Below are 10,944 nucleotides of genomic sequence, written 5' to 3'. Positions count from 1 at the left end.
CTGGGGCAGTGAGTCCTCCCCCTGGGCTGGGGCAGTGAGTCCTCCCCCTGGGCTGGGGCAGTGAGTCCTCCCCCTGGGCTGAGGCAGTGAGTCCTCCCCCTGGGCTGGGGCAGAGTGCTCCCCCCTGGTCTGTGGATCCCCAGATCCTCCCCACATTGTTCTTAGTTCCTCAGGGAATTCAGGTTGTTTTCAGCCTGGATTCCAACTCCTTGATCCCATGGTTTTCTCTCCTGACCTTTGAGACACCCAGAGTTGGAGACACCACTTCCTTCTCCCAGAATGGAAGGGCAAGGACCAAGGTTGACTTCTAAGGGCCATTCTGGGAGGCAGAAGGGGGGGAGGGGCTGGAAACCCCCTCCAGAGCCTCCTCCACAGCACCCAGCCAGCTGACCAGAAGCAGGACCACCAGGGGCAGGAGGCCTAGGCAAGCTCCCCAGCCACCGGAGTCATTTGGGTGAAGTAGCCAGATATCAGTCAGGAAGACTGGCCTCTTTAAGAAGTGACTCAAAGGAGGGCCCCTTTAATGGGGAAAAGAATGGGAGGGGAGGGGACTGGGAGAGGGTCTGGACACCCTTGGGTTTGCTGTTCCAAAGGAAAACAGCTACCACTGGCATTCACTCTAAGCCAGGAGGGCCCCAAAATTAACCTTAAGTGGTGCTTGGCCAATCCTGGAGATCCAGAGACAATTAAGGCTCGGTCTTTGAGAAAGAAATGGAGCCAGTAAAACCCAGGACAGTTAGGTGTTTCAGACATGGGGTTCCTTGCTGACCACTGGGGTGTGTTTCTTCTTTCCCATTCTTCATTCCATCTGTTACATTCCTTCTTTATAACCTGACTAATGCCTAATGTGAAAGTATTTGCAGATTCTATACTTGATTGTATGATGCCATGGGGGGGGGTGCAGGAGAGAAAATTTGAAACTCAAGAATTGTGGTAATGAATCTTGTAAACTAAAAGTAAACAAATTACTAAAGACCAAAAAAAAAAATGCTTTTCCAATTTCATGAAAAAATTCAACACTGATTTTTTTTTATATTTTAAGTTCCAAATTCTCTTCCTTCCTCCCCTTCTCCCTCATTGAGAAGGCAAGCAATTTGCTATCAATTGTACATGTGCAGTCATGCAAAACATATTTCCATATTAGTTATGTTGTGAAAGAAAGCACAGACCAAAAAGAAAAAGAAACAAAGTTTTAAAAGTCTGCTTCAATCTGCATTCAGACTCCATCAGGTCTGTCTCTAAAGATAGACAGCATTATTCACCATATGTCCTTCAGAATTAGATTGGATCATAATATTGATCAGATTAGTTAAGTCATTCATAGTTGATCATCATACAACATTGCAGCACATTCTTCTCCTGGTCCTGCCCACTTCACTTCGCATCAGTTCACGTAAGTCTTTCCAGGGTTTTCTGACATCATCCTGTTCATCATTTCTTATAGCATAATAGTAATCATATACCACAACTTGTTCAGCCATTCCCTCTTAATATTCAATCCTTTTGCCACCAAGTTAGCATCTTTTTTTTCCTTAAACAATATTTTGTTTCCCCCCAGTTAGATATAAAAGTAATTTTTAAACATTAAAAAAATTTTAGTTCCAATTTTTTCCTCTATTTTCTTCATCTCCCCCTTCCCTAAAATGGTAAGCAATTTGATATGTTATACATGTTCAAACAAACACAATTTATTACCATATGAGTTACATTGTGAAAGACACAGAATCAAAGGGGTAAAACACACACACACACAAACCAGAAAAAAGTATTCTGTTGTCTGCATTCACACTCCAGCAGTTCTTTCGTTGGAGTTGAATCATGGTTTTTGCCATGACCCTTTTGGAATTGTTGTTTAGAACAGCCCACTCATTCACTGTTGATCATCGTACAATATGGCTATTACTGCGTACAGTGTTCTCCTGGTTCTACTCGTTTCACTTTGCATCATTTCATGTAAGTTTTTCCAGGTTTTTCTGAAGTCTGCCTGCTCATCATTTCATTTAGCGTAATTGTATTCTTTTACAATCATATACCATAACTGGTTCAGCTATTCTCCAATTGATGGGCAGTCTCTCAATTTCCAGTTCTTTACCACTACAATAAGAGCTGCTATAAAATTTTGGTATAAATGTGTCCTTTTCCCTTTTCTTTGATCTTTTTGGGTGGTGATCCAGCAGTGGTATTGCTGGATCAAAGGGTATGCACAGTTTTATAGCCCTTTGGGCATAGTTCCAAATTGCTCTCCAAAATGGTTGAATCAGTTCACAACTCCACCAACAGTGTTCTGATTTTCCCACATCCCCTCCAACATTTATCAGTTCCTTTTTTGTCACATTAGCCAATCTGATAGGTATGAAGTGGAACCTCAGAGTTGTTTTAATTTGCATTTCTCTAATCAATAGTAATGTAGAGCATTTTCTCATGTGACTATAGATAGCTTTGATTTCTTCATCTGCAAACTGCCTGTTCATATCCTTTGACTATTTATCAATTGGGGAATGACTTGTGTTCTTATAAATTTGACTCAGTTCTCTATGTATCTGTGATAGTAATGGCAATTAAAGATTCCCCTGTATTGGCTTGGTTTTCAAATTGATTGTGTTAAAACCCAGAGTTTGTTAATCCCACCTGTGGGATGGGCTTGTTGATGTGAAAAGAAAGTCCTGAACTGGGAGGAGCTGGTGATGTAGATTTGGAGACACAAGAGAGAGGCGGAAGATCTTTTTGGAAGCAGCACCTCGTGGAGAGAGAGAGACTAAGAGAATTGCTGGTGGCCGCTTTGAATTGCCCTGGACTTTTGAGACCTGCCCCCTGAGCTGCCAAGGACTGAGGAGACATGGCTGTTTTGCTGGTACTTTGTCTGTCTGTTTTGATGTTGTTTTGCCAGATTTGTCCACTGGTGAAAGACAGTCCTTTTGTTGAAGAAGTCCTGGAACCTGGCTGTTCACTAAGAAGCCCTGAGACTGTCCTGCAGACAGAGAGAGAATACTGTCCACTGGTGAGGGACAGTACTGTTGTTGCAGGGGTCTGGAGACTGTCCTGCAGACAGAATGAATACTGTCCACTGGTGAGGGACAGTGCTGTTGTTGCAGGGGTCTGGGAGCCTTTCTGTTGGTTCAGAAGCCCTGAAGAAGGATTTTCTTGTTGTATGTTTACAGAAATCCTGGGAGAGGGCTTTGCTAATGTGTTCAGGGGTTCTAGGACTGTTCTACAGACAGAGGATAAATTCATGAAGGGACTGGCAATGTATCTTATGGCCTTGCTAAGCCTTGTCTCCCCAGGAACTAAGATTGCTGAGAACTTGCCTCGTGTCAAGATGAAGAAAAGACCTCCATTTGGGTATTAAGTGCTGTGTTTAAACTTGATGTAACTCTGGGGTAGATTCAATTGTGATCCTGGGGGTGGGGAACTTTTGACCTTATTGTGCTCTGTGATTGACAAATGAAGGTACTTTACCTATGTTTGGAAACTAATCTCCATTTGAGAAGAGGGGTTATGTGGTGGACCAAATGAAGGTATAGCCTAGGGGTGGAGTAGTATTTAGAACAGGGACTTTGTAATTGATTGAATGATTGGAAAGTCCTGGGGTGGGGTAGTACTTGGAGATTATTTAATCACACTTAGTAAATGCTGTATTTTGAATGATGTCATGTTTTGATCTTCTCTGTTCTGGGTTTGTCACTGAATAAAATAGAGAGCACCTATGCTGGTATTTTGAACCTGGGAAGTTGCCTTTCCTTGGCATTACATTACAGTATCTGAGAAACGAAGACTTCATCAGAGACACTTATTGAAAAAATTGTTTCCAAGTTTTCTGCTTCCCTTCTAATCTTAGTTGTTTTGGTTTTATTTGTGCAAAAGCTTGAATTTTATGTAATCAAAATTTTCCATTTTGTATCTAGTAATGCTGCCTTCTTCTTGCTGGGTATAAATTCTTTCTTTTCCCACAGATCTGGCAAGCTATTCCTTGCTCTCCTAATATTTTTATATTGATAATGATATATTATATGTGTATGTATGTGTATATATATATATGTATATATGTGTGTGATAATACCACCCTTAATATCTAAACCATGTAACTATTTGATCGTATCTTAATCCACAGTGTAAGATGCTGGTCTATATCTAGTTTGCGCCATACTGTTTTTGTAGGTTGTTTTTTTTTTTCTAATAGTGAGTTCTTATCCCAGAAAGCGGAGTCTCTGGTTTTATCACACAGTAGATTTCTATAATTATTTACTACTGTCTTGTCTATCTAACCAATTCCACTGACCCACTACCCTATTTCTTAGCCAATACCAGATGGTTTTAACAATTACTATTTTTAATACAGTTTGAGATCTGGTATGATCAGGTCACCTTCTTTCCCATTTTTCCCATTAATTACCTCAATATTCATGACTTTTTATACTTCCAGATGAATTTTGTTATGATGTTTTTAACTCTATAAAATGCCTTTTCGGCAGCTTGATTGGTATGGCATTGAATAAGTAAATGAATATAGGTGGAACTGTCATCTTTACTATATTAGCTTGGCTGACCCACGAGCAATTTATATTTTTCCACCTGTTTAGATCTGACTTTATTTGTGGGAAAGGCATGTTTGAATTGTGTTCATATAATTTCTGCATTTGTCTTGGCAGGCAGACTCCTGAGTGTTTTATGTTGCCTATGGTTATTTTAAATGGAATCTCTCCTTTATATCTCTTGCCGCCAGACTTTTGTCAGTAATATATAGAAATGGTGATGGTTTGTCTGGATTTATCTTGTATCCTGCAATGTGGCTGCAGTTGTTAATTATTTCAAGTATTTTTTGAGTTGATTCTCTAGAATTGCCCAAATATACCATCACATCATTGGCAAAGAGTGATAGTTTTATCTCCTCATTGCCTATTCTAATTCCTTAGAATAGCTAGCATTTCTAGTACAATATTGAATAATAGTGATGATAATGCGCACTCTTGCTTCACCCCTGCCTTTATTGGAAAGGTTTCTAGCTTATCCCCATTACAAATAATGCTTGCTCTTGATTTTAGGTAGATACAGCTTATCATTTTAAGAAAGACTTCTTATAGGGGCAGCCAGGTGGCTCAGCGAGTAAGAGCACCGGCCCCAGAGTCGGGGAAACTGTCTTATATCAAAGAAGAGCTTTTATCAAAGAGAGGAAAAAGGAGGGAGCTGATGCTTGAATCTCACCCTTTTCTAAACTGGTTCAAAGGGGGAATAAACATACACACTCAAATGGGTATAGAAATATTTCTTGGGGCGGCTAGGTGGCGCATTGAGTAAAGCGCCGGCCCTGGAGTCGGGAGGACCCGAGTTCAGTTCCGGCCTGAGACACTTAACACCCACCAAAAAATACTAGCCGTGTAACCTTGGGCAAGTTACTTAACCCCAATTGCCCTCCAAAAGGCCAAAAAAAAAAAAAAAGAAATATTTCGTACCCAACAGAAAAATAGGAGGTGAAGGGGACACAGGAAAGATGGTGTTGGGGTTACAAGAGCGCGGATTAAAGGATTTCTTGGAGAAAGGGTTATTTTGAGAGAAAGAGCGTGAGATTTTAAGGATGCCATCATATACATGAATGCATCATTACCAAACAAATGAGAAGGAAGATGGCAAATCTAGAACCCATTTGTCCTGGTTGCCTTGATCAAGAGGTTGAGATAAGTGATGGCCATGTGTTCAAAATTTTAGGAATATCATCCAATAGGGTCTTTTATGCCTGCATTCCATTACAGTAGGTTCAGCATTGCCAGATTACTGGAACAATACAATTCACCAAAACAGACAGACAAACAAAGCCCCCAAACCTTTGCAGTCAGCCTGCCATGGTTAGAGATGTTTCCTACAAGAGGGGAAGAAGGGACACAATTGTAACAATATCAAGCCTCTTCCCTTAGGCCAAGCCTAAAGGTACAGATTGACCTGTCCTAAGCATTATAAAACAAGTCCCTTAGCTTTGTTTGATTTCAGGTAAAAATCATAAATACTCTTTGGACCAACCAGGCACACAACAGAATTCCACATTATTCATAGGGTGTTAGGATCTAATTGGTAAAAAGTAAGGCCACTAAGTGGTTCAGTGGATAGAGTGTGAGGCCTGGAGTCAGGAAGACCTGAATTCAAATTCTTCCTCTGGCACTTACTAGCTGTGTGATACTGGGTGAGTCACTTCACCCTCTTTGCCTCAGTTTCCTCTTATGTCCAATAAGCTGGAGAAGGAAATGGTAAGCCACTATAGTATCTTTGCCAAGAAAACCTCAAATGGAGTCATGAAAAATCAGACACATCTAAAAAAAACAACTGAACAACGTCAACATTTCTGTTAAAAAAAAAAAAAAAGGCAATTCCAAAAACTCATGATGGAAAATGCCGTCCCTGTCCAGAGGAAGAACCACGGAGTCTGAACACAGATGGAAGCAGACGGTTTTCACTTTTTTTCTTTTTTCTTTCAAATGGTTTTCCCCTTTTGTTCTGATTCTTCTTTCACAACAGGACTAATGGGGAAATCACATGTATCACCTGTATCAGATTGCTTGCTGTACTGGGGACAGGAGAGGGGAGAGAGAGGAGAAAAATGTGGAGCTCAAAATCTTATAAAAATGAATGTTGAAAATTATCTTTACATGTAATTGGAAAAAATAAAATACTATTGTGGGGGGTGGGGAGACCACACCATAGGAAACTTTATAAATAAATAAATAAATGTAGTGATTGGTTTAAAATTTAAAAAAGAAAAATGAGAGGATCAGGCTAAAATAAAAACTACTTAAAGAAACAAAAATTGCACAGTGGGGAAACTGAGCCAAGGAAATCCATTAGCTTTGTGTGGCCTTTTCTCCACCTTCCCCTGCTCTCAATACATATGCAGCATGTGGAGGCAATTCCCTGTTTGACATCAGTGCTTGGCATTTTCCCTCCAGTGATGGTCATTTACCAGCATCACAATAATTTAAAGAGTTATGCCTTGATCCAAAACTTGGAGTAAGTCAAGTTACCACAGCAAAGTCCACCACTCACAGTTTGGAACTGGGGGCTGGGATTTCTTGGGTTAACAACAATATCAGCAAATTCCCAATAAAACAAAAATCTATCCTTCATATGCATTAGAATATACAAGATCTTTCCAAAAGTTTTCCAATTTTCCTCTAGTTTTACACAGCCTGATGCAAAAATCAATCATTAGGTATTTAGAAAATCACCATATTGAGGGATTTTACACACATGAATGCCTGAAAGTTCACTGCAAACTGAGAAAGATAGCGGCTGCAGTTAGCCCGGGGAGCTGAACGCCCTACACAGGCACCCAAGGACAAGAAGGAAAACTTTTTGGCACTGGGCTGGTGATCCGAAGCTGGTCCCAGGCTGTAACACTGACATTTACCAACGGAGTTTCGATGAATCCAGCTCATTTCCACAGATTTCCTAATCGGACAATTCATCACATAAATGAGCAGACTTTCAAGCTGCCCGCCTCCTCTTAGGACTCAGGGCAGAATCCACAAGGCTCCTATTTACATAGGGTAGCTTTTTTTCACTACATTTGAATAATTATTTCCCCAACTTATTTATTGAGTCTAATAGAAATCTAAATCTTAAATTGCTCAGTTTTGGATCGTACTTCATGAGCTAGCTACTTTTCCACAGCCACAAGAACATCAAAATCCATGAAAATGAATTTGGAAATCATGAGAAAATCTCAGAACTAACTTCCTGAGGAAGCAACAAGCATTTCTCCCAGGGGAGCTCTTAGCTTTCCAAGTCTGGCCATCTTGTGATTCTTCTCCTCAGTCAAGGAGGTCTCAATCTTCCTTAAGTCTTGGGCAATGCTTCCCTAAATCTTCTGATTGCTGGCAAAGATGAGGGCTGGGTGAAAATTCACCACTATGTCTACATACCACCTGCTGTCAGGGAATAAAAATTAAGTTGCATTTAAAATATTTTTATCCTTCTAAGAGCATGTTTATATCCTTCCCATGCCCCACTAAAATTAAGCTTCACATCCCTGCTGTGTCTGGGCAAACAGGCTCCAATTTCCTTCAACTGACTTTCTCTTCTCCCCAGACACTTTTATGAAAATTCAGCAAACTGTCCGAATGTGCCTCTCCTTCCATACATTGATTCCATGCCTGCTTTTCCTTAATGATAATCTCCCCATTCTCCCCACTATTGGCTTCCAAATCCTGTTTCAAACCTGCTTTGCCCTTGCCCTCTGAACTCCAGGGCTTGGATCAGGAGAAAAAAAACAAATGGTGTGTTCATATGGAAACCCAATGGGAGAGTCCCTACAGTGAAAATCTGGAAAGGAAGGGAAACAATTCCATTAAAGGAAATGGGATTTGTTTGAAGAGATAGATGTGGATTCACAGGGACCTCTCCAGTCTAACTTTTAATGGGCAATGTACAGAAGATGGAAGCAAGGCCAGGTTAGATGAACAGACGAGCTTGGCCCAGCCTACAGGGAATATCAAGAATGCTAGGGCTGAACTCAGTGGCTGAGCAGGTGAGAGATTCTAAGAACAAGAGAAAGGCTCAAAGGGGAGCAAAGGGAAGATCAGAGAAGGGACAGGAGCATGACTGGGGCTAGATGGAAAGAGGAAAAATGGTCAGAGGGGAAGCAGACTCCTCAAGGCTCTTTGCACCATGTGGCATTTAAAGTTTGAGGCAGCATTCCTGGGAGATCAGTCATTGTATTAATAATGGCAGCATTTAAATAAAAGGTCAGCGGCACTCTTGACTGCCAAAGACAATCGTGATGGTGGGCTCATGGCTTACATGCCCATTGGAAAAGGGGTATTCCTGAGGGTGGCAACTAACTCTGGTTAACAATTAATGAGAGAAGGAATATTACAGTGAGAGGCTGGACCTGAACTGTGATGATGTCATCTACACCAGCCTTGGGTAATCTAAATAAAGAATCCATGTTCCTGCGACCTAGCAAAAGACAATGGCCCGGGAGCATTCCCCTTAGATTAGGTGTCTGAGCCAGTTGGGGGAAGGAGCAATCCCCAGAAAAAGGGGAGCGTTGATTCTCTCTCCCATCATCTTGGTCCTTGAGAAACTGGACAATGAAATAGCACAGGGGAAAAAAGCTGAGGCCTCCCCAATTTTAATGATAGGCTATTAATATGAGGGAATCATTTCTCTCAACTGGAAATGAGAGAACAGAAATCACCCAAAGAAGAGGGCATTTGGTGATCAAATCAGCCCTCCAGTCAGATGAACTAGACACACCCTGGCATCCTGAAGGAACTGGCCACATTTGAAAGAGGTTGGAAAAGGGGGCAGCTGGGTGGTGTGGTGGATAGAGCACAGGCCCTGGAATCAGGAGGACCCGAGTTGCAATCCAACCTCAGACACTTTACACTCACTAGCCCTGTGGTCTTTAGCAAGTCACTTAACCCCAATGGCCCTCCAAAAAGCAAAAAACAAAAAACAAAAAAACAAACCAGTTTGGAAAAGGGACACTGGCCAGCCAGATTCACAAAACAAAAAAAAAGGAAGAGAATGAGTCTGCAAAGGACAGGGCAGATGGCTTGACTTTCATTGCTGGGGACATTTTAGATCTGAGAAGATCCATTAAAAAGATGGTAGGGGAGCCAAGATGATGGAGAAGCAGGAAAAAGTCCAGTAAAATCTGTGCCTTCTCCCCACCCCCAACTCTCCCAAGCTTCCCTAGAAAACATATCAGACTGAATCCTGAATGGGAAACCCTAGGGGGGCATTTTTGCAGCCAGGTCAGCATTGGGAAACAGAGAGAGATGCCTGTGGATTCAGAGGGTGGGGCCCGATAGGGGAGACTAACAAGCAGAAATGAAATAGGAGTGAATGTCAAGTTCATAAGCACAAGGTGGGGGAGGGGCCCCAAGGAAGATCTAGGGGTTTGAGTGGCCCACAAGCTCAGGAGTCAGTCCTTGGGCTGCATTAAGAGGCACAAGGCTAAGGGAAAAGGGAGGGGACAGGCCTTTTCTGCCTGATAGCAGTTCTGGGCCCCAGGGTTTCAGAGGGACACTGAGAAGCTGGACAGTGCCTGGCCCACATGGACCGAATGCGCGTCCATGGGACTGCTGGAAGGAATGAGGCCTGGGGAGCCTAGACAAGGGCAGGCTGGGGGGCATGGGAGGCTGCCTTCCTGTCCCGGAGGGCTTCAGGAGCCACAGAGGCAGGTTAAGCGCCCCCCCTCCCCCATACCTGTCGCTGGACTGTCCTGTAAGGGAGTGAGCTGCCCATCCTCACAGGCCACTGTGGTCCCTTCCAATGCTTATTCTAATTTTATAAAGGAGGAGACTGAGTCCCGGAGAGGGGGAGGGGTGCAGCCAGGAGCACGGGGTCCCCCACAGCCGCCCACCCACGCAGGGCCCGGGGACGGGGACGGGCTCAGGTCAAGCAGCCCACACAGCCACACTTTCCACTTTATTAGAAAAGAAACGCGGTCCAGCCCGAGGCTGGCGCTGCCAGGACGCCGCGGCCCCGCGGCTCCGGCGACTTTGTATCCGCGTCTTACAAAACTATCACTTGGTAGAAAAAAGCTGCCCCGGGCTCCAGGTCCGTCCCAAAACAGCCAGCGCGAGCTTTGTGCAGAGCGCCCCCTTGTGTCCGCCTGCAGGAGAAGCTCGGCGAGGTCCCCCCCACGGGGCGGCGCCGGCCCTCCTGGGGGCGGGGCGGAGCGGGAGGCCACGCCCTCAGATGTCCATGTAGTCGTCATCTTCCTCACTCTCACTCTCCAGGGACGACTCCTGGCTGGACATCTCCAGGATCTCCAGGGCGGGCTGGCAGAGGCTCTCCCTCTTTACAGTGGCAGCGGACTGGGCGCTCAGGATGGCCGTCTGGGAGAGGGAGGAACAGGTGAGGCCGGCCAGCGACTGACAGGCTGGGGGTCCCAGAGGAGCCGGCTGCCCTGGTGCCCTGGCTAGTGCCCATCCCGGGGCCAGCTGCCCT

The 10,944-nt window shown here is 43.8% G+C and overlaps 2 protein-coding genes and 1 pseudogene across 2 annotated transcripts in view; 1 reads left to right on the top strand and 2 right to left on the bottom strand.

The window, feature by feature from the left end:
* Positions 1–10,944, top strand: part of LOC138167675 (zinc finger protein 850-like) — a 762,790-nt pseudogene that overhangs the window by 157,727 nt on the left and 594,119 nt on the right.
* SUSD2 (sushi domain containing 2) overlaps positions 1–10,944 on the bottom strand; it is a 423,767-nt gene that overhangs the window by 24,394 nt on the left and 388,429 nt on the right. The gene's annotated exons all lie outside the window — the stretch shown is intronic.
* Positions 10,407–10,944, bottom strand: part of CABIN1 (calcineurin binding protein 1) — a 91,362-nt gene continuing 90,824 nt past the window's right edge. Inside the window, exon 37 of the mRNA XM_069096603.1 lies at positions 10,407–10,832. Within this exon, the coding sequence (XP_068952704.1) occupies positions 10,689–10,832 (144 nt within the window). The 3' untranslated portion in view covers positions 10,407–10,688. The remainder of the gene's footprint in view (positions 10,833–10,944) is intronic.

This window comes from Petaurus breviceps, unplaced genomic scaffold (genome assembly GCF_028583685.1).
Source record: "Petaurus breviceps papuanus isolate PSGF00001 unplaced genomic scaffold, PetGlider_PUasm1.0 287, whole genome shotgun sequence".
Lineage (NCBI taxonomy): Eukaryota > Metazoa > Chordata > Mammalia > Diprotodontia > Petauridae > Petaurus > Petaurus breviceps.
The sequence above is the reverse complement of the archived record's forward strand: the minus strand, read 5'-3'. Positions and strand labels throughout refer to the sequence as shown.